At 57.3% G+C, this 22,528-nt stretch overlaps 1 protein-coding gene across 1 annotated transcript in view; it reads right to left on the bottom strand.

The window, feature by feature from the left end:
- Nucleotides 1–21,637, bottom strand: part of ITGA3 (integrin subunit alpha 3) — a 30,816-nt gene extending 9,179 nt beyond the window's left edge. The window contains exons 1-21 of the mRNA XM_036339309.1: nucleotides 20,966–21,637; nucleotides 13,583–13,710; nucleotides 13,183–13,262; nucleotides 10,751–11,000; nucleotides 8,623–8,709; nucleotides 8,078–8,285; nucleotides 7,425–7,621; nucleotides 5,740–5,828; nucleotides 5,484–5,620; nucleotides 5,235–5,321; nucleotides 4,132–4,199; nucleotides 3,919–4,055; nucleotides 3,216–3,365; nucleotides 3,015–3,112; nucleotides 2,558–2,705; nucleotides 2,255–2,323; nucleotides 1,588–1,667; nucleotides 1,397–1,474; nucleotides 776–878; nucleotides 441–623; nucleotides 137–259 (exon numbers count right to left, since the gene is read on the bottom strand). Of these exons, the coding sequence (XP_036195202.1) occupies nucleotides 137–259; nucleotides 441–623; nucleotides 776–878; nucleotides 1,397–1,474; nucleotides 1,588–1,667; nucleotides 2,255–2,323; nucleotides 2,558–2,705; nucleotides 3,015–3,112; nucleotides 3,216–3,365; nucleotides 3,919–4,055; nucleotides 4,132–4,199; nucleotides 5,235–5,321; nucleotides 5,484–5,620; nucleotides 5,740–5,828; nucleotides 7,425–7,621; nucleotides 8,078–8,285; nucleotides 8,623–8,709; nucleotides 10,751–11,000; nucleotides 13,183–13,262; nucleotides 13,583–13,710; nucleotides 20,966–21,171 (2,706 nt within the window). The 5' untranslated portion in view covers nucleotides 21,172–21,637. The remainder of the gene's footprint in view (nucleotides 1–136; nucleotides 260–440; nucleotides 624–775; nucleotides 879–1,396; nucleotides 1,475–1,587; nucleotides 1,668–2,254; nucleotides 2,324–2,557; nucleotides 2,706–3,014; nucleotides 3,113–3,215; nucleotides 3,366–3,918; nucleotides 4,056–4,131; nucleotides 4,200–5,234; nucleotides 5,322–5,483; nucleotides 5,621–5,739; nucleotides 5,829–7,424; nucleotides 7,622–8,077; nucleotides 8,286–8,622; nucleotides 8,710–10,750; nucleotides 11,001–13,182; nucleotides 13,263–13,582; nucleotides 13,711–20,965) is intronic.
- Nucleotides 21,638–22,528: the final 891 nt, after the last annotated feature.

Here is a 22,528-nt window from a genome sequence, read left to right as displayed (position 1 = left end):
CTGACTAGGGGCTCCTGAGGACAAGGGCTATGTCACCTCATCAGACTGGGGTCTCCTGGTGAACAGTCCCTATTCCCCTTGTTTCGCAAGCCCCCTGGATGTGTGGCCACAACCCTCTCCAACCCTGGCCACTCACCAATACGGTCTCAGACTTGGCTTTTTTGGCAGCAGCCAGAGGAACAGGTGGGGGGCCCTGGACTCCCCCCGGGTCCAGCTGTCGCCGCCTGCGCTGTGGTGATGGCGGTCTGTCCTCAGGGACCTGAAGAGGGAACAGGAGCTTTGCTGGGAGGAAGGAATGAGCGGAGGTGAGGAGAGGAAGAAAGCGCAGGGGGAGAGGCAGAACCCCTAAGAGTGTGAGGGGAGGGGTGGGAAGACGCTGGCCTTTCTGCCCTGCAGCATGCAAATGAGATGCAAATGAAAGACCCCTGTGGTGTCCTTACTGAGAGAGTGAGGTTGAGAGGGTTGACAAGGTCTCCTGGTGGCTGGCAGGTCCAGGACCCGTTGCCTCGGATGGTGATCTCCGTGGGGTACAGCAGCCACTTGCCATTGGCGACTTCATAGGGCCACTCCAGCCCTAGGACCAGGGTCCCCAGGACTGCCAGCCCTTCTCCCACTGGGCCCACCTGTGGGCACAAAGGGTGTCAAGATTACTATCTCCTAGAAAACCACCTCCATCTCACCAACCCCCACCCTCACAGCCTGACATCCCAGACAAAAGAACTGCCCCATCGCCCTTCCCAGAAGTCTCCGGCCCAGGGTCCCAGAGTCCCCTTACCTGGAACTCATACTTGAGAGGGCTTCCCACGTCCTCCACAGTTTTCATGCCAGACTCGCCCATCACCATTCCCCCAAAGTAGCTTTGTAGCCGTTGACTCACCCTAGCGGTAAGAAAGATGCTGGAGTCACAGGAGGCAGGAGGGGCTCTGGCAGAGGGGGTGGGCACCAAAGTTGGTTAACTCCCTCGGACATTAGGCAGATCTAAGATAAATTCCAGTCCTGCCATAGCTGTGGCCTCAAGCAAGTTATTTACCCTTTTTGAGCCTCAGTTTCCTCATCTGTAAAGTGGAGTTAATAATTGTTGCTATATCATGGGCTGTTACGAAGAGCCAATGAGATGATGTATAGAACATCCTTAGCACAATGAGCTGTCAAGAGATGGTACCAACACCTTATTCCCCAGAGTTGCTGATTCCTCCACTGCTGCTGGCTTTGCAGGAGGAATAATAACAACCACAACAATGACAGTGGTTGTTGTTAAGGGGAGGGATGATCCAGGGGATGGAAAGGCCTCGGGAAACCAGGCCAAGAGAGCTGTGCCAGAGAAGCTTGGAGACACCTTGAGGACAGGGAGGCCCTAGCTCAGGAAGAGAAGACTGGGGGTCATGGTAGTACCTACATGCTAAGCGAGGCCTGGAGAGTGTAGTCCACCAGCAGAGTCAGGGTCATGGGCAACAGGTTGTCCTGGTGACTTGACCTGGGAAGGAAGTGCGGGGAGTGGGTAAGGAGATATGTCAGCTGAGGCTGGGGCTGGGGGAGGTCCCAGGACCCCTTAACCCCAATACAGCCTGGCTTTGCGAGGTCACTTACGTGGAGAGCTGCAGCTGCGCCTGGAATTCCCTTGTGTGCAGGGTCACCCCAGTGACCTCGAAGGCGATGAGCAGCTCCATCTGCCATGATGGCCAGGGAGGCAGAGAAGGGTGTTTGGAGCCATGCAGGGGTCATGCCCTGGGGCGGGGGCTCAATACTGTGCTAGATCGGTTCTCTGGCCACTTCTTCCCCCCGATCCTGGGTGAGCGTTCTCCACCTCCCCACCCATCTCCACTCTTGTACCTTCCCAGTCACATCTCCGCGTCCCCTCTCCTCTTCTCTGTCAGTGACAACTCGGCTACTTTGGAGCTACATGACCTTAAGTCAGTTATTAAAACTTTCTAAGCCTGTGTTTCCATCTGTGAAACAGCATCTGCCACCTCAGAAGGCTGTAAGAATTACAGTCATATAGAAGAAGCACAGTGTTGGGCGTGGGGCCTGGCCCAGAGGAGGTGCTCTGCCAAACTGGTTTCCTCACCTCCACCGCCTCTCGCTCTGTGCACAGCTCACTAGTGGCTCCATTTTTCTCAGCCCCTGGATCTCTCTGCACCCCTTCCTTGATCTCCTCCTCCCCCACCTGGCTCTTTGCTTTAAGGAGGGCCAGGAAGCAGGCAGGCAGAAGCGAGAAGAACAGGGAGTTGCCTTGGAGAATGCGGCCAGGGCTTACCCTCTGGTTCCGTTTGAAGGGGTTCCCCAGCTCACAAAGGATAGTCTCGTTGGCCTGGCAGGTTCCAGCCTAAGGAAAGAAGATAATGAGGTCTGGGTGGTCAGAGGAGGGCTGGTCCCGCCCCTTCCCTGTATCACAGGGTCTGAAGCCCTAGAGGCATGAGAACGGGGTTCCTTTAGCAACAGAGATGCCGCAGGCACCCGAGGAGGCCCAGCCCAGAGAAGAGGGGACACATGACAACACATGTAAATGACATGCATCTAAGGATGCAAATACATGATGGAGCCCGGGCGGGGCACTCACAGGGCGCACTGAGGACAGCAGCAGGGCTTGGGGCACTGCCAGGGTGAGCAGCGCCTCATGGGCGTCTTCCCCAGCCCGGTCCCTGCTTGGGGTGTTGGTCACATTGATGCTCAGGAACAGTTTCCGGAGGTCTTTGCTGTACTGGAGCCTGAAAAGGGAGGAGCCTTAGACGGAGCCCGAAGCCCCGCCCAGGCCCCGCCCCGCCCCATTAGGCCCCGCCCCTCTGGTCTACTAGCTCTAGACCGCCCCTACTCCGGACAGCCAGGCCCCGCCCTCCAGTCTCGCCAGGTGGAAGAAAGCGGTGAAGGTCAGTTACACATCCTACCCGGACAATTAAAGTCCAGCCTCTCAGCCTCGCCTCCCTCTGAGGCCCCACCCCTGGGATCTCCGCCCCTCAATCCCGGTAGCTAAGGAAGGCCTCCCCACGCTTGGCCAATAGGTGCGGCCCAGGGTGCACCTGCTCAGCCGCTGCCCCTGCTCCGACACGAAGGCCGCCTGCATCTGCAGGTTGCTGTCGCACTTGTTGTCCTGCCCGCACTCCTTCTGGAAGTGGACCTGGGGGGACAGAGGCGTGAGCAGCGCAGGACCGACCGCGGCGCCTTCTCGTCCCACAGCCCACAGCCCTCCCGGCCCCGCCCTGCCCGCCGGCCTCACCCACCTCCGTGTGGTTCTCCAGAGCCTGTGCCTGGTTGAGGACCGGGTAGGCGTCCAAGGACCGCAAGCCCAGCCGGGGGTGGTCGGGCAAACGCAAAGGTAACGAGTAGTTCATGGAGATGACGATGGGGCGGAGTTTGTCGCGGATGTTGTCCTGGGAAGGAGGGCGAGCTGAGCCCAGCTCTGCACCGCCCTCCCTTGCCGAGTTGAATCCTGACACCACCCGGAGTCCCCAGGGAGGAGCGTGGGCCCCCCTCCACCTGGGAAGGCCCCCCAGGAAGGCTGAACCTCCTCTTGTCCTATAACCAAATTGGTCCCCTTCCTACCACCTTGATCCACAGATGAGACTGGGGAGCAGGGATAGCTCTGGGGAGGTGTGAGCCTCCCCTCACCCCTGGGCTCCACAGTTGAGGTCTCCCTCTCACCCCAAGGTCCCAGAGAGTGGCTGAGTTTGCCCCCCACTCACAGACCCATTTCCCCGGAGCCGAGCCAAGCCAGGAGTCTCAGCCCTCACTCTTCTCAGAAGGTCTCCATCTCTCCTCTACCACATGCTGGGGGCTGTGTACTGTACCCCCGAAGACCGATGGGTTTCCAGGCAACCTCCCCCACCTCTGTCTCTGGGGAGACCCCAGTCCCGCACCCCTGACCTGGGGGGGGTGCTGGCTACCTCTTTGAGGGACGTGGCCCTCCCCTGGCGCCTCCCTCACCATCAGGAGCAGCTCTAGGTTCTGGCAGCGCCGCTCGGGCATGGAGAAGAAGCCGTGGAGGACAGCCGACTGGCTCTGCGCAAAGCGAAGCCGGGGTGGGCGGCGGTCCCGGTCTGCCTCCAACGTGTAGGCCAGGGCTGCAGGGGGAGCACCAGGGGGTCAGCAAGTGACCCGGTGAGCCTGCCCCCCCTCACCTTGCACCCCAGCACTCACTGATGTTTCTCCTGTAGTTGGGGTTCCCGGCACTCTGGTTGTATGCAAAGCACAGCTCCACCTGCACACTGTTGGGGGAGGCGGGACGTACAGGAGGGCCGGGTCACAGCGGGACCCAGATATCCAGCCCTCGCTCTTACTCCCTTTACCGGGCAAGGGGAAACTGGGCCCTTCAGGGGAGAGGCAGGGGCAACACGGGGAGTCCACATAGCTGGTCTGGGGTGTCCCTGGCTCCTTCCCTCCCCACTCCCATTAGAGCCATAGAAAACAGGGACAGAGGTCCCCAATGGGGAAACTGAGGCCGAGAGCAGAAGGGGTTGCCTGGAGTTGTGGCCCAGCCAGTCTTATTCAGGATCCCTAGTCCAGATCTCCTTCTTTTATTAAACCAGTTTTTAAAAATATTTTTATTGATTTCAGAGAGGAAGGAAGAGGGAGAGAGAGATAGAAACATCAATGATGAGAGAGAATCATGGATTGGCTGCCTCCTACATGCTCCCCACTGGGGATCGAGCCCACAACCTGGGCATGTGCCCTTGACCGGAATCGAACCCGGGACCCTTCAGTCCACAGGCCAATGCTCTATCCACTGAGCAACACCGGCTAGGGCCAGATCTCCTTCTATGCCCCCTCTCCCCTGCTCTGTCTCCCTCTGCCTTCTGACCCAATATCCTCCCTCACACAAAGACCTTGGGGCCATCCGCATCATGGTCACCATCCTAGCAGCTAACATATTTTGAGCATTCAGGGTGCACAGGGTACCATGCTAAGGTCTTTTTGTACATTATCTCATTTAACAATCACAACAATCCTGCAAATTGGTTATTACTAACTTTGCTTTATAGGCCAGGATCTGAGACTCAGAAAGATGAATCATTTGCTCAAGGTGGCTCTCTCCTTCCCCACCTCCACCCAACTAGGTGTTCTCCTTGTCCTTGTCCCTCCTCCCCTGGATCTCACTCCCAACCCCACCTCTACCCCGGCAAAAACACCCGGCGGGCAGGCCGGATAAATGTTTTCGGCGGGCCGCATGTGGCCCGAGGGCCGTAGTTTGAGGACCCCTGCATAAGGAGAAGGGTGGGCAGAACGGGGACTGCGAGTCTCACCAGGAGGCGGCTGTGCAGAGCGCGGGGTCCAGCACGGATGGCCTGGCCACCAAGGTCCTGTGGAGGATGTTGATGACGGGCCTGGCCCTGCATAGGAAACACCCAGACATCAGCACCCCACCTGCCTCAGGCCAGGCCAGGCCGGGGCTCAAGCTTGGGTGGCCCTGGTGATGAAGGCGGACGGAGATAGGGCTCCCTGCAGGCAGGGTGGGAGGGAGAAGGCCCCTATTCACTGTCGCCTTGGCTCACCGCAGCAGCACGACGCGGTCCGACAGGCTCCCCACGAGCAGGTCTGGGTAGAAGTTCTCATCCACATCCATCTTCCCGCTCAGGGAGTAGCCGAAGGAGGCCAGGCCAGGGAGTCCCAGCTGCTCTCCGTGGATGACCTGGGGGCAGGGGGAAGCCCTGAAGACAAGCTCTAGGGTAGGATCTGGGGAGGGGGGCCCAGGGGGAGTAAGAAGGGGGTGGGCAAGCCAAGGAGGGAAGGCCCCAGGCCCTGTCATACCTGCTGGGGCTGTTGCAGGAGCCCCCTGGAGCTGCTGTGGTAGATGTATACCGTGCCCAAGCCCTCAAACGGAGCTCCCACAGCAATGTCTGGGGAAGAGAGGCAGAGTGAGGTCACCCGGGGGACTGTGGGCCCCCTGTCGCCCCAATCCTGTGCTCCAGCCACAGAGCCCAGCATGGCCTTGACCCCACCCTGCCAGGCAGTACTCAAATCACCAGGAAACAGAGCTCTGTGGCTCAGGATTGAAACTGGGACCGACGGGCACCCAGTTGCCTCCTTGTATAGGTGGGGAAGTAGGTCCAGGAGAGGGAAGTGACCTACCCAGTCAGACAGCTAGTTAGTGTCTCAGGCAGGCCCACCCTCCCGATTCCCGCCAGCGGCTGCTGTTTATTTCCCCTTATTACAGTGCCTTCCATCTCCCCCACCAACCTCCCCTCCAGACACCTGCTTCTCCTAAAGTCATTTGCCAGCAGGGTCACAAAAGCCGGGGCTCCCCATGCTGACTGTGCCAGGTAGGTAGCAAGCCACTCATTTTGTTTAATCCTCACAAGGGTGCTGGCTGTCGGTACCACTGTCCCCACTTTATAGATGAGGAAACAGACTCAGAAAACCCAACGTCACACAGCTGATGAGTAGAGAAGAGGATCCCGGAGGCCATGCCTCTCTAGCGTGGGGGGAGGGGGCGGCTGGGATTTTAGTCCCAGCACTACAGTGTTAAATGTTCAAGTGTCCAGACTTGTAAAATTCCAACCATTATTTCCACGCATAAATCCAAACTGCTTCAGCTTCTTAAACTTGACTCAACTCTGAGTTCGCTGCCTTTGATCTGATAAGGCCTCCGTACACAGAATGCCAAGCTTGTTGGAGAAGTATGTGGAGGAAGAACAAGTGGGTCCTAAGTGGAAACCGGGTGACTCCCGTACCAGTAAGGGCTTTGGGCTGCATCAGCTGAACCCTCTGTCACCTGTTTGGACTATTTGGAGGCTCCTTTGCCTTCCGTTTGGTTTTCAGCTATATTCTGGGAAACTGAGAGTGCCAGAGAAGCGACTTCCAGATACACCAGGTGCTCCCATGGCAACCAGGCGAACAGCCAGGTCTGATGGGTCCCTACGTGCTGCAGAGTTCTGGTGACATCCTCTATATCCAGGATTCCCACCTTTTCCCGGCTCTTAACATCCCCCTCCTGAGACACGACATTCCTGATTTTAACACCCCAGCCTTGCTCGCCCCCATCCGTCCCACATCTCCTTCCAGGGACCAGGGACCAGGGCACCAAGTTATCATATCCGATCCCTGCCCCCACACCTTCTCTGGACACCCCTCTGTCATTACCCAAATATAAAGCCTGGCTTTCAACAACATCCACCTCACCCCCACGCTACCTCTCTAGCCTCATCTCTGAAACGAACCCCCCACACCGGCTAGATCTGGGGGCCTCAGGCAGGTGTCCTATCTCATCTCGTACCCCTCAGCTCCCTTCCACGGTGCACACTCAGCCCAGCCCTCGATGCCCAGCAGTATGTTCGCTCCTCGCCCGTGGTGGCTCCCTCGACACATCCCCTCTCTAGCGCTGCTGTACACTCCCAGCCCGGCCGCATCTCCTCTCCTCCCCGGGCCCTGCCAAGCTTGGTATGCAGTTGGCACTCAGTCAGTGGGGGTGCTGGGGCGGGTGTGCTGGCTCATACCTTGGAATCCGTCCTTGTTGATGTCATCAATGCTGGCCACAGAGAAGCCAAAGGCGGAGCCACTGGGGCCGTGAAGGAGGAGGGAGGGGTGGGCCGGGAAGGAGGTGCCTGCCTGGTTCATGAAGACATAGACGGCACCCCCTACCTCTTCCTTCTGCTCAAAGTAGTAGGGGGCACCCACCAGGAGATCCTGCCACCTGCACAGAAGAGAAGGAGGGGGACAGGGGAGTTTGAGGCCAGCCATCAATATGCAGCATAACTGTGGTTTAGCAGGCATAACTGTGCCAGGGCACACGGCTGTACAAGTGGCATCTCTGGCCATGCGTCGTGGGAAAGCCAAGGAAATGCCAACATAACCCCATCTAATAGGAAACACATGCGAGGAAGACATGCATGCACAGATCACACCCAAACAGCCCACATGCACTAGAGCCAGAGAAATGACCGGCATAGACACGGAGAAGCAGGTGTCATGCAACTGACATGCAAATGCCTAGAATCCCAGAAAGTCTGATTGCAAATCAACAGACAAGAGTAATTTGCAAATCCCTGCAACAGCGTGCAAACAAATGCAAGCCTCCCTGTCTCTGCCTTGGCAAGCCTGCTCCCCTCACCACTCTCCCCAGCCCCGGAGAATGTCCCTGGATTCTCACCCATCATTGTTCAGGTCTGCCAGGGCAATGGCGCTGCCAAAATAGGAGCCCACCTGTGTGCCCTCCAGCACCTGCCTCCTCCGCAGGTCTCCGCCTACCTCCTGGCTCAGCAAGAAGACAGCACCCATATGTCGGTGCCGCGGGGCACCCGTCACAATGGTGATGTCTGTAGGGTGCAGGATGGCACTGCCCACCTGCACCGTGTACCCTGGGATGGGGGAAGGTGGTCAATCAAGGCCCCAGGTAAACTTTGTTGCCTTCTACTCTGGATGCACCCCCAAGGTCACCCCCCATTATCTTCTATTCCTCTCTTCTACGTTGGGCAAGAAAGTGGCTTCTGGATGCCCACTGGACTGTGAGCCCCATGAGGGTAGGGACTTTGCATCTTGGCGCTCAATAAGCGCTAATTGAACTAAATACCACTAGTTACACCTGTACCCTGGCCTCACCCTTCCACCAGGCACCAAAGGTGAGAGGGCCAGCGTGCCAGGGACTGAGCCCCTCCCCTCCTCTTCCACCCTTTGGGCCACCACGACTGGACTCACCAATATAGAGGTTTCCTTGGTCCTCCTGGTCCTTGTAACTGTATTCGGATAAATCCCACTCCTTTCGCTGAATCATGTAGCTGTTTCCTTCAGGAGGATTTGGGGAGAGGAGTGTAAGCCACCACCCCTTCCTCCACCCTGTCCAGGCCCCCTCCCCAGAGAAGGGTAATAATAACCTCTTAAAATATTTGTGCGCACGTTGCCAGGTGCAAATCACGTCCTCTTTATTTTAACAATTCTGTGAAGTAGCCTGGCTGGTGGAGCTCAGTGGTTGAGCATTGACCTATGAACTAGGCCAGTGATGGCGAACCTTTTGAGCTCGGCGTGTCAGCATTTTGAAAAACCCTAACTTAACGCTGGTGCTGTGTCACATATAGAAATTTTTTGATCTCTGCAACTGTAGTAAAACAAAGATGTATATTTTTGATATTTATTTTATATATTTAAATGCCATTGAACACAGAAAAATCAACCAAAAAAATGAGTTCGCGTGTCACCTCTGACACGCGTGTCATAGGTTCGCCATCACTGAACTAGGAGGTCAGGGTCCGATTCCCAGTCAGGGCACATGCCCAGGTTTCGGGCTTGATCCCCAGTAGTAGGGGGCGTGCAGGAGGCAGCCGATCAATGATTCTCTCTCATTGATGTTTCTATCTTTCTCTCCCTCTCCCTTCATCTCTCTGAAATCAATAAAAACATATTAAAATAAAAGCAGCCCGAGCTGGTTTGGCTCAGTGGATAGAGCATCGGCCCATGGACTGAAGGTCCTGAGTTTGCTTCCAGTGAAGGGCACATACCTTGGTGGCAGGCTCGATCTCTGGCCTTGGTCGGGATGCATGCAGGAGGCAACCAAGCGATGTCTCTCTCTCACATTGATGTTTCTTTCTCTCCATCTCCCTTCCACTCTCTCTAAAAATCATGGAAAAAGTATCCTCGGGTGAGGGTTAACAACAACAGCAAAATAGAATGATGGCCCCTCCCCCCATTTTGCAGATGAGAAAAGTGAGGCTTAGGCATGAGGAGCTAGTTGTAGAGACATGACTGGAATCTGGTCATCCAGGCTCGCAGCGACTAGATGACACTTCCCCCACTCTGGACACTGATGCCAGACTTCATGCCATTATCTCCTCATAGTCTTGCCCCCGAACTGGGGCTGCCCACAGGCCCCTGCTCCCCGAGGCTACTGCTGGAGAGTACCTGCGCTTCACCAAGGTTCTAAAGGACCGGGGTGGGGGTGGGGGTGGGGGGCAGAACCACAGGAATGAGCAGAGGCCTCAGTTCAGGTGAGCACAGAGCTGTGACTAAGACCCGGGCCAAGGGCCAAGGTTCTGGGCTCCCTCTGCCTGTTGATTCGACAACAATAGGGCACAGTAAGAGGAGATGGGTCGCTGCTGCTACAACCTGTGTGGCAGAGAAAAGCAGATGCAGGGGGTGTGGGCCGTGAGGCGTGTGCGCCCTGGTAGTTACAAGCATGGGTCTTGGTACAAGGAAATACTCTGCAGCCCCCAAAAGGTTGACCTATATGTCTTGACATGAAAAAAAAAATGCCCACAGTTTACTGTAAAGGGAAAGCAGTAGAACGGCCTGTTTAGTGTGAGTCTGTCTGTGTGTGCACTAAAGGTACCTCTACAGTCTAAAATAAGTCTGGAGGGTCCACAAGATGGAGTGTACACTGGGAAATGGGACGAGGGAGATGGGTGATGGCAGGGAGGAGAGGAGGGGCACTTTTACTCTTTATTTTACCAAATCCTACTGTACCATTTAGTCGCTGTACCCGGAGCATGTCGTGCTTTTTAAATCAGTTTTTAAGTGGCTACACTAGACGCAGATGGACCTGCATTCTAATTCAGGTTTCAGAGCCTGCTGTCGGCGTGAGCAATTTACTTCACTTCTCTGAGGCTCAGTTTTCTGTAAAATGGGTATAACAACACTTGCCTCATAGAGTATCTGAAGGTTAATCAGGATAATATGTGTAAGTGCTTCCAAATAGTAGGGCTTGTGGTGGTTGCTGATACTGGCCAGGGGGTCTGTCTCCTCTGCCCCCTAGCGTGGAGGGTCTCGGCCAGCTGTCCCAGTGGCTGGCTGGGGCAGGTGGTCTCTGCTCCTCCCCTGCCCCTAGGGTCCTCACCTTTCCAGTTGTAGGCACCGGGAGCGCCGAAGTACACAGTGTTCTTGGTGAAGCCGCCGCTGGTGCCCAGCTGGCACATGCCCGTGTCCAGGTAGTCGGTGTTGCTGTTGCACATCTCGTTGTGGTAGGTTTGCCAGTCGTCAGTGTGGTCCAGCTTCAGGTTGTTGCCCCGCACGTAGCACTTGCCCACCATGCGCCACTGCTCCTCCGACCCCGACCACAGCACCTGGGTGTAGCGGTGGGCACAGACCTGGGGACCCCACCCCGGCGCACAGCCTGAGCCCGCAGCAAGGACTCAGGGCCCGCTGTCCCTCGGCCCTGCGCACCCCTGGCTTTGCGGGACAGGAGCTGAAAGGGGAGCCTCCTAGGGATGCCTGGACCTGCATCTCCTTTCCAGAATTCAGAAATCTGCTCTGAAGGTTGGAAACACTCTTTGGAGGGCCAGAAGGTACTGGATTTGAGAGTGGCTCAGAGATTCTGGCAAAAGGAAAGGGGGAAAGGACGAGGGAATGTGGGTTCAAGCTCTCAGGTCTTAAAGGAGCTAGATCACCAGCAGATTAAGGGACTTGCTTCTCTGCTGTCCCCAAATGACCCTGCCCTCTTAATGAAAGGACAACTAACAACAACAGCAGCAGCAGCTGAACCGGAGTGCTTACTACATGCCGGACACAACTCCAAGCTCTTCACATGCTAAGCCTTTTAAGCCTCCTAACAACACTATGGAGTAGGGACAATCACTTTCTCCATTTTAGAGGCACAGAGAGTGAGTCTCTGTCTAAGATCTCACATCCGAGAGAGGCTGTCCGGCTCTGAAGTCTAAGCTGTTATGCACTAGGCTGCACTGCCTCTCTCGTCGCCTCTCCCAGCACACGGCCGATAAATAGTTATTGGGCAAATCAATCGGAATAGGATGCTTGCAAAACAGCCAGGGGCCAGGCAAAAACCCCGCACCAGGCCTCGTTCGTGGTGGCTTACTTTCTGTGTGCCTTCCAGCTGTGAGCTTCACTCCCACTGGCCCAGCCTGACCTGTCACCACCAAGTTCCTGGTGCTGGCACAGTGCCTGGCACACAATAGGTGCTCGCTAAGAACTTGTTGAAGGAACAGATAGTTGGGTGAGCAGACAACACTGAAGGACCCAGTATCTAGAATGGCCTTAAGTGGGTCCTAGCCCCACACCATCCATAACAGAGGTCTGCATAAGGTGTCTGAGTAAAGTGATGCAAACCCGGAGCTTAACACAGTGTTCAAATGCGAAGAGCACAGCAGTGATGGGTCTGGAGGTGATGACTGGTTGAAAGGGGGCACACTTTCTAGAATGCTGTGAATACGCTATTTCTTTAATGGATGTTGGTTACACAGGTGTATAATTTTCAAAACTCAATGCCACTTACAACCTGTACATTTTGCTGTATCTACGTTTTTTGTTGTTGTTGTTTTTAAAATATATTTTATTGATTTTTTACAGAGAGAAAGGGAGAGAGATAGAGAGTTAGAAACATCGATGGGAGAGAAACATCGATCAGCTGCCTCCTGCACATCTCCCACTGGGAATGTGCCCGCAACCCAGGTACATGCCCTTGACCGGAATCGAACCCGGGACCTCTCAGTCCGCAGGCCGACGCTCTATCCACTGAGCCAAACCGGTTTCGGCACTGTATCTACGTTTTATATCAGTTTTTAAAATCTCTCTCTCTCTGGGACGCAGAAACTGAGAGCTCCCGGGGCCAGCACTGAAGAATGTGGGCAGGATGCCCGCTGGTGTGGCTCTGTGGTTGAGCACTGACCTATGAACCAGGAGGTCACGGTTAGATTCCCGGTCAGGGCATATGCCCTGGTTTCGGACTCGATCCCCAGTGTGGGGCGTGCAGGAGGCAGCTGGTCAATGAATCTCTCTCATCACTGATGTTTCTATCTCTCTCTCTCCCTCTCCCTTCTTCTCTGAAATCAATAAAAATCTATTAAAAAAAAAAAAAAAGAATGGGGCAGGAGGTGACAACTGATAAGAGGGACGGGCCCTCAGACCCAAACCAAGTGAGCTGAGGTCAGCAGCACTGTCCCTCTTCCGACAGCCAGCCAGGCTCCCCGGAAGGAGCAAGACTAGGCCACACGGCCTCAGGGCCTATCTGCCCTTTTCTCTTTGCTGTTCCTGTAGCTGTTCCCGCGAAGGGTGAGCAACCCAGGGGGTAGCAGGGGTGGGGCAGGGAGGAAGTGTGATTCAGACAGGACCCAGGCCATGCTGGGTCTTGGGAGAGTGCCAGACCCCCCTCCCTCTCCATAAATGCAGGGTTGAGACACAGAGAGCCATAGACGTAGTCATTTGCAAAGCCCCCGCTCATGCACCAAGGACCCCCTCTGTCCTCTGATTTCTCCGCAGCTCCGGGGAGATGAAGGAGAGGGCTGAAGGGGGGAACCGCCTGGAGTACCCACTTACCAGGACTCTGCCTGCAGGGCCCTGGCTGGCCACAGTCACCCCAAGCCACATGTCCTCAATTTTGTGATGGTCAGGGTCACCTGTGGGCATGGGAGGGATCACGGGTCAGGGCACCCCATCCTCCCAGTGCCCAGAGCTTCCAGAGGGCAGGGGTTAGTCCCCCTGGGGTCCTCCACTCCAGCAGGGCAGCCGCCCTCCTCCCTCCTCCAGCCCCCCACAGTCTGAGCTCCACAAATCCCATATGGTCCCATTCTCCTCTAAGACTCCCTCTTCCCAGCTGGACAAGAAGTGACTAGAAACTGCCCAGGTGAGCCTTCATCTCCTCCAGGTCATTTATCTCTCTGCTACCCTCTCCACCAGGCTCCTGACCCAGCACTGATCCCCAGCCCCTTCCCCTCACTTTTCTCTGTGATGTCCATCCTCTCACAGTCGTCCTTGCGGTCACTGAGTGGGCACAGGTACACAGCACCGGTCCGGTTGGTATAGCCATCAGACATGGCGAGGTCACGGGGAGCACCAACCAGGAGCCTGTGGGGCAAGGAGGTAGGGGGCCTGGGCTCAGACTCCCCAAAGCCCACTTCAAACAGCTTGCTATTTAACTTGCATTTACTGAGCATCTGCTCTGCCAGGCTGTGTGCCAGGCTCTGGGGTCAGGAGATAAACGGATCCCAGCCCCTGACCTCCAGGAGCAGGCCCGTAGGAGAAGGCAGGCAGGAAGCAGACCTCTGCAGTCAGCACCTCATGAGAGGAAAGCAGGGTGCAAACCAGCCCCGATTCTGCATGAGGGGCAGCCAGGGAAGAGGGGACCTGGTCTGAATCTGAGAATGATGACCAGGCCGCCAGGTGAGGAAGGGGAGGAAGGGCACTTCAGGCATATGTGTGGCGTGGGCCAGGGGCCAGGAAGCATGAGCAAGCAGGATGACTCAGGTATCTGCAGGGTCCTGGCACAGCTGGAATCCAGGAACCTGGGGAGAGACAAGAGTGCAGGGTGCAAAGGGCCTTGGGGAGCCATGGAGGGATATTGAGCAAGGTCAGATCTGGGAGTCACATGGACAGATCTGGGAGCCACATGGTCAGATCTTGGAGTCACATGGTCAGATCTGGGAGTGACATGGTCAGATCTTGGAGTCACATGGTCAGATCTGGGAGCCACATGGTCAGATCTTGGAGTCACATGGTCAGATCTGGGAGTGACATGGTCAGATCTGGGAGTCACATGGTCAGATCTGGGAGCCACATGGTCAGATCTTGGAGTCACATGGTCAGATCTGGGAGTGACATGGTCAGATCTGGGAGTGACATGGTCAGATCTGGGAGTGACATGGTCAGATCTGGGAGTCACATGGTCAGATCTGGGAGCCACATGGTCAGATCTTGGAGTCACATGGTCAGATCTGGGAGTGACATGGTCAGGTCTGGGTTTTGGAAGGAATGCTTTGGCCTCTGAGATGAAGGTAGACCGAACGAGAGCAAGCCTGGAGGGACCCTGGCGCAGGGCTCAACTTCCAGGAGGACCTGGGAGAAAACGTGTAAGAGGTGGCGTGGGGTCAGTTGTTGGGACCCTGGGTCCTTCCACTCTAAGCCATCTGAGGACTTAGGTCTAGGAGGAGTGGACCCCTAAGGAATCTGAGTGATGCTTACACCCCGCCCCCACTGCCACCTTAAGACAGGCTCAGGGTATTGGGTGGGACTGGGTACTCGACATTTTGGACATTCTGTCCCCAGGGCAGTATTCTTGGAAAGTAGGAATGAGGGTGGACATGGGTCCCCAGGCTGCCCATCTTTAGGGACACTGACTACAAGTTCCAACAAGAATGCTTAGGATCCCAGCCAGCCATCCCTACCAGAGAGGTGACTAGAGGACAGAAAGGCAGGGGATTCGCCTCGGAATCATATCTCAAGAGTCCTTGGACCACCAGCATCAGAAATCCCTGGGATATGTGTTCAAAAGGCAAATTCCTCAGCCCATCACAGACCACCTGAATTGAATAGGAATATTCAAACCTGCATGTTTAACATGTACCCCAAATATTGTACACCCAGTTTGAGAACCCAGTTCTACCACTCCTTACTCTCCCAGCATCATCGCATCATCTCTCTGTAGCCTCTGGACCTTCTGCCAGGACCGCCTCTTTGATTCTCATGGACCCAGCCTCCTGGGTGGCAGGCACCTCCTAGGAGCCCCTCCGTCGGGGCCCCAGCAATACTAGCGCCCTGAGGCTCCCAGCTCAGAACTCAGGCTCTGGGCCTCTTGCCAGAGTCTGGAGGTGCCATACCCCGCCTGCAGCTCTTGCCTGGAACCTGTGAGTGAAGGTTTCAGGGAGTGGGCAGGGCGGGGCCTAGGCATGCCAGGACTTGGGTGCCTCTGCCCACTGGGTGTCAGGAATGCGCGGCCTGGAGGTGCTGGGAAGGGGGTGGGGCCCTGCCTGCACCTTACACCTTAGCTCAGACCTTACCCTGGGGAAGTGTTAGGTGGTGCTAGGCAGAAAGGCTGGCAGGGGGCCAGTGTGGCAGCCAGGCCCAGTTAGTCACCCTCTGTCTAAGCTCAGGAGGGTGCCTGACCACCCATGGACACCCACCCCTAGGGAGCCTGACAGATGAGAGAGGGAAGCCTTTGGAAAGGAGCATTCCAGCTTCGGAGCCTAAGGGTCTGGTTGTAAGGTTTGTTCTGCTTCAAGGGGCAATTTCCTTTCCCTTTCTGAGCCTTGAGTGCCTCGTCTGTGAAATGGGAACAGCAGCTGTCCCGACAATCTCCAGGGGGAACTAATGGCTTCTCCCTTTGGAAGGACTTTCTGGCTATGAAGCCATGGTCAGTGTGAACACTGTCCTTCTGAGTACTGAGACACCAGGACTGGCCCCAGCACACCCCAGGCACCCGGGAGTTTCTGTCCCACCAGCTTAAGGAGCCTGGAGCTGAGGACACATAGCAGATGAGTCCAGTTATTTAGAGGGAGCAGAGGATGGGGCACAGCAGCACTTCCAATGCCTAAGGAGACCAGGAAACCACTAAGGTGGGGGTGGGGCCCTGGCAGCTGGTGTCATTCCAGGGTGGGAGCTCAGAGTTGGCTGGTGGAGGCTGGGGTCATGCTACAGTGACCCTGAAGGGGTGGGGCCAGGCCTCAGTGGGCGAGAGGAGACCAGGCTGCCTCCCAGGACTGCAATGCCATGGAAGGGTTGCTGCTCCTGCTGCTGCTTGCCCAAGATGTCTGAGGGAGGGAGCCGAGGGTCCCCTCCTCTTAGCCTCCTGGGGAACCAGGCAGGCAGAGCTGGGCACAAAGGCAACTGAACTGAAATAAATCCCCTTACCATCTATACCCTCCCCCGGCCTTGCCCCAACCAGTCTCGTGCCTACTGATGGGCGGCAGGGCAATGCCAGGCCCACATCCCCAGCCCCACCCTCCCCAGAGATTCCACAGGGAGCCCCCACTCCCACCCCCTGGAGTATTTTTAGCTCCAACTTGGCCTGTTCAGAGGCCCTTTAAGGCCCTCTGGCTCCCAGCCCAGGATCCAATGGGTCTACAGTCAGAGGACTGCGAGTGGATGGAGGAAGGTGGTGTGCAGAGGGTCAGATCCAGCTGCCTCCAGCCACAGCCAGATGTGGGAGCACCCAGAGGGTGGGAGAGACCTTACTGACATGCAAATGTATTACACATTAATATGCAAATGAGCGCTCTGCTGTCTGCTGTTGGATCTGGTCCAGATCCGAGAATCCAAAAGCTGACCCCTTCTGGACCACCACTGAGCCCACCCTCCCAGCGGCAGTCAGAAGGAAGGAGGCTAGGAGGGAGGCTTTGCTCAGCCCCTGGAGCAAGAAGAGATCAGATCAAACCTCTCCTGGAGTCTGGGCTGGGGTTGGTGGGCAGGGAGCCGCTCCGGGAGGTAGGGGAATGGGTAAGATGACCTCTTAAAGGCTTTCAAAGAGCTGTCTCCTCACCCTCTCCTGTGGCTCCAGCCAGACAGCCCCACCTGGCCCCTGGGGAGCCCCCTGAGCCCCCAAGTTCTGGAAAAGCACTTCCTCACTCCTGCCTCTCACTTCTTTGACAGTTCAAGGCTAATGCAACAGCCAAGTAGAAAGTAGCAGAATGGGAGGGGCCTGGGGTATGAGGCCCAGGGGTGTCAGGGCACCAGGCTGGCTCACCCCAAAGAGAGGAAGGCCCCCCTGGGATACTGGAGTGTGGGGTGATGCTCAGAGAAACAGGCTCCTCCCCTCAGGGGGGCGCTGGGGTGGCTCCAGTGGAGAGGGCCAGAGGGTCCAGCGCTCAAGCTAATGGGCCCCCATGCCTTACTCCTCAGGGCTAGAAGCTGGTTGGGGAGGGGGCTGCCCCAGCTCTGAGCCCGCGGTGGGGTGGCAGCAGTTCTCAGATGCCTGGATCCCAGCTCTGTGCCAACTCTGATGCCGGAATTAGGCATCTCCCAGAGGCCGGTCCTGTGGTGGCTGAGACTGCAGCCCTCTCTGTCCTCCCCTTACTTCTTACGCTGCCCAGCCAGCCCCCTCTCCTCTCTGGTGACTCAGCCCTAGAACCAGAGCAGCAAGCGGGAGGAAGGGATAGAATGAGGGAGGACGGGAGAAAGAGACCTAGGCCCAAGCCTCCAATAAAAGGGAACAAGGCCGGTTTTCTCATTTCTTCTCCCTCTCCCTTGCTCCATACTATTTTTTCCATATTTGATCCCTGAGGGCATTCTTCATGTCATCTAACCTCAATTCCTCTTGCTGCAGCGGACATCCTGTTTCCCCTTTGTTTAGCTCTGACCGAGCCCCTCTCTTTTTCTACAGGATCGGGCTTCCCCTGCCTCCCACCCCATTGTAAGCTCCTGGGCCCAGACTGGTCAGTGGAGAGAGCCAGAGGAAAGGACACTAGGCCACATGCAGCCTTCTGCCTGCAGCGGCAGCCTGCTTTGCCCGTTTCCTTTGGCACGAGCCTTGGAGGCTGCCAGGTGGCTGTTCTGCCCGGGAAACATGTTTGAGGAGAGCACAGCAGGTAATCCTGGTTCCTGCCTCCCTCGGGGATGACCTCATCTTCCAGGAGGCCCAGCCACCCTCACCCCAGGCTTCCCAGAAACCTTCATTGCCTGGCAAGGGCGAGAGGGAGACAGGGCCCCGGAGGTATCTCCCCAAGGTCAGGCCAGACCAGGACACGGGATTCCCAGGAGGCAGTGAAGAGCAGGTGCTAAGGGCGGGGGAGCCAGTGGCCATCTCCCTGAGGAATAGTCCCTCTGCCTCCCCCGGGGTCCTCATGCGCCTCACCAAGAAGCCCAAAGCAACCGGGTCCTCTGCCCCACTCCTCACCCCTCAGGTCCAGCGACTGAGAAACTGGGGCCTGGGTTGGGGGGAGCCTCTTATGTTGTGGGCAGGGAACCCCAGCCCAAAGGTGGAGCTGATGGGGAACCAAGAGGGTCCACACCTGGGTTTCTAACCATTTCTGGAATAAGGCCTTCTTTGAGAATATGATGAACGCTACGCTCTCCCAGCTCCCACCCCCAGAACAACATGCAAACACACATGATTTTACATGTGCTTTCGGGGATCTCTGCCCCTCTGGAAAACCTCCTGTGAGCCCCAAACGAAGAGTTTGTTCAGGACCATGGACCCTTTCCCTTTTCCAAAGGGACTGTGACTTGATTGCTGGTTCCCCTGAGCTGCGCACTCAGGCAGCTGTTCACATCTGGCTACACAGCTGGCTACAGCCAAGCCCAGCTGGGCCAGCTGGCTCTCCCAAAGGGCCAAGGAGCAGAAGTCAGTGAGACCAGGAGATGAGCCAGGATCTAGAACCACCCCTGGGGAAGACTGAGGGTACTGAGTGGCCCAGAAGTCTATCTAGAGCTTCCTGCTTCTGAGGTCCATTAGTTTTAGGACCTCTGGGCTCTTGTCAGGCTTAATGCCACCTCTAGCTGCCCAGGGGGAAAAAAAAAGTAGAACTTCTCTGCTCAGCCATCTTGGGTGAGGCCCATGGATAGTGCGGGTGCATCCAGGTCCTGGCAGGAGCCCTCGGCTGCAGAGCATGTGACACACATTCTCTCATGGAAGCCCCACTCTTACCCCATGAAGAAGGTGTGTTGGTCCCCTTCCCCTGACATGGGAGGAAATGAAGGCCCCGGTGTGAGTGACAGATGTGAGAGACAGGTAAACTGGCAATGGAACTCTGCAGCCTCTTCTCTCTCCACAATGCCCAGTGGCCTCTTCTAGGGCAACAGAGGCAGGACGGAGCAAGACAGATCCAGGTCCAAGCCAACTCCTCTTTGGGGAAAACTGGCCCAGAGAAGGGACATATCTTGCTCAAGGTCGCCTAGGAAAGGGGGGAGGGTGTGACTGATCCTTTATTGACTCCAGTTTCCCATTATTTCCTCTTGCTTCTCTGATCTCTTTGCACGATGCTGCCTTAGCATGGAAAGCCTTTTCCGGATCGGGGCAGAAAGAGCACCAATTATAGAAACTTGTGTTGACGGTCACTCAGAGTCTCCAAAAGGTGGAGGACTGGCCAAGGCTGGGCCGCAGCCGCTGGGGCAGGGCTGCGAAGGCTGTGGTGACCTTAGCCTCTGCAGAAGCGACGTGGAATTAGGCCAGTTCAGGTAGGCAGACTGGGCAGGAGCCAAGTTTGGACTTTGACATTCCTCAAGTTTCTACCGGCCGCAGCCAGAGTTGGAAGAGGTTTCAACACACCCTTTTTATGACCATGTCTTCTCGCTCAGAGGGGTCAGACGCCAGGTGGGGGCAGAGGTCTGGTAGGGGACCCGACTCAAAGTGACAGGGCCTGCCTGCCTGACCTGTCCTAACTACCTTCCCTCCTGGCACAGCCTCCCCTCCCCACCTCTCTTCCCTTCCCGAACATCTGAAACCTGGACATGCCCCTCAGGGCACGAGTGTGTGGTGAGCATGGAGGAGGGGACTGGAGCGCAGGATGCAGCCTCGTTCCCCTCTGTCCCTTATGCCTAGCTCTTCCCTTCCTTCTTGCAGCTGGTAGGGAAGGAGAACAGAAGGAACAGAAAAACACCATTTCCCTCTTCAAACCAAACAAACACTCTCAGGGTTAAAGACTCAACATGAATCTGTGGAATGCAGGAAAGATGTCTGCTGGGAGGGTGTCACTGCTGGCCTGGGGGTGAGGGGGCAGGAGACCCAGCAGGATTTGGGACAGCCCCTCCTCTCTCTTCTACTCCCCCACCCTCAAGGGCTCAGAGGGAGGCCCCTGGACAGCTCCAAACACCCAGACTCATCACCTCACCCTCCAGCTGCGGGGAGGCTGAGAACCCCTCCAGTCTGTCTTTGCAGAGGGTGCGGCTGGCGTGGCCGCAGACTTAATGGGAGTTGTCAAGGGAGAGAGCTTAAATGCATGTGCCCATAGGTCCTCCCCAGGAACCGGGTGAGGGAGATCCAATAGGCTTCTATCCTGCAGTTTTTCCAGCTCCCATCCCTGGAGAATAAGGGGCATGCGGTGTACTAGGTACTCAATTCACAGAAGGGAAGGGGCTCAGGGAAGCGGAACCCCAATGCTGTTCTCCAGGGAGGTTTAAAGGGCTGAGGGGCTGCGTCTAGACAGGTTCTGGCTGGGTCAGCACTTGCCAATGATGACTGCCCCACCCCCCATGCCCATCCCACGCCTAATCCCTTCACTTCCCGCCAAATCTCCGCAGCAGGAGGGCTGCCCAGGTCCCCACCCGCTTAATCTCTGCTCACAGTCGCCGGAGGCCCGTGGGCCAGGACTCCGACTCAAGTCCGGATCCGCACCGCACCCTGCACTCGCACACACTCTCTCTCGCCCACTGCACCCCCGCCGGCCTCACTCACAGGTTGCGCTGCTGCGGCTCCGTCTGCCGATGGAGGGCGACCGAGTAGCCGAAGAGGCTGCCCGGGTTCCCGGCCTCCTTCACCACCAGGAATCGGGTGTCCAGGTTGAAGGCGGAGGCGACGCGACCGCCGGCGGCCACAATCAAGGCGAGCGCGCAGAGCGTCGGGCGCAGGACAGGGGTGGCGAGGCGGGGGCTGGGTCCCATGGAGGCGAGCGGGAGCGGGCACCCGGGCGAGAGCGCGTGCGGACGCGGAGCTGGGCGTGCGGACCTGTTCACCTGCCCGCGCACCACCGCAAAACCCTCGGCCCGCCGCGTCCTTCAGCCCCGCAGCGCTGATCGGTTTCACATCCGCTCCGGGTCCGCGCTCTCAGGTGCGCTCCGAGGTCCGCGGGTCTGTTCTCCGGCCAGCCCGGCGTCTGGTCGCCGCGCCCCCACCCCGGACACCCTGCCCCGCTGCTCGTCCCGGCCGCGCCCCCTTGGCCGCACGGTCGACTTCGATCCCGGCTGGGTGACGGATCTGGGCTGGCAGACTGGTAGACCGCAAGGAGGCCGGGAGGGAGGGGTGCTTCCGCGCGCCCCGCCTTCCCACGCCCAGCGCCGCACCTCCCCACCTTGCGCGCCCAGCCGCGCTCCCTCTCCTTCCGGGGAAAGAGAAAAGGTCCGGGCTCCGCCGCCGCCTCTTAAAGGGGCAGCACAGCCCCGCCCTCCTCATCCTGCCCAGGACGGCTCCGCCCTCTCCCCCCAAACACCTGTCGAGAGCCCCCAAAGGCTTTCATTCCCCCGCCCCGTGCCTTGCTTCTCCCCAGGAGCGTCGCCTTTCGATCAAGATGGATTGGACGGGCGGGGCGGGGGTGGGATCTGTCCTGCGGGTTTTGCTGCCGCAGCTACGGCTGTTGCAAAGGCCGTTGCAGGCGTGGCCGCCTCGGCTGGGAGAGCCTGGCGAACGGAGCTCCGCGCGCCCCGGGCTGCAAAGTCCGCCTCGCCGCCGCTGGGCTGGGCGCCCCTGCGAGGCGGCTGGCGGTCTCTGGGCGTTCTTCCTCGCACGCAGCCCCTTCGCTGTCCTCGTGGAGATGTGGTTTTTTTTTTCCTCTCTTGCCCGCCCCCATCCACCCTGAGCCCAGCTGGGAATGGCCCCTCAGCAAAGCCAGACAGTAGTAAATAACCAAGCAGCCGTAGTAGTTAGCAACAAGTCAGCCTTTTCCCCGAAGGGCTGCGCCTTCTGGTATCCCTTGGAAGCCCATGGATGGGGAAATGATTCTCTTAAGAGTGCCCTGCGTGGCCAGGGAGCTGGACCCAGACTGCACACATTTTCACCCACCCCTGCCTTCAGATACTAGCCCAGCACAACCCCAAAGTTCCCTTCTCCCACCCAGGCTCAGACTGTTTGGAGACTAGGCGCGGATGCCGGTCCCCACAGGTGTGTAGTGGGTGGTGCCCGTTGGCATTAGGTGGGCGGGGCCTACAGGTTATCAGCAGAAAAATCAATCAACTGAAAGGGAACGTCAGAAGTCACGGTGTGCTTTATGAAGTCGGACTCAGGTTTCCCTCCTTGCAGCACAAA

This window comes from Myotis myotis, unplaced genomic scaffold, assembly GCF_014108235.1.
Source record: "Myotis myotis isolate mMyoMyo1 unplaced genomic scaffold, mMyoMyo1.p scaffold_m19_p_17, whole genome shotgun sequence".
NCBI classification, from domain to species: domain Eukaryota; kingdom Metazoa; phylum Chordata; class Mammalia; order Chiroptera; family Vespertilionidae; genus Myotis; species Myotis myotis.
Note: the sequence above shows the minus strand (reverse complement) of the source record. Positions and strands in the feature narration are given on the sequence as shown.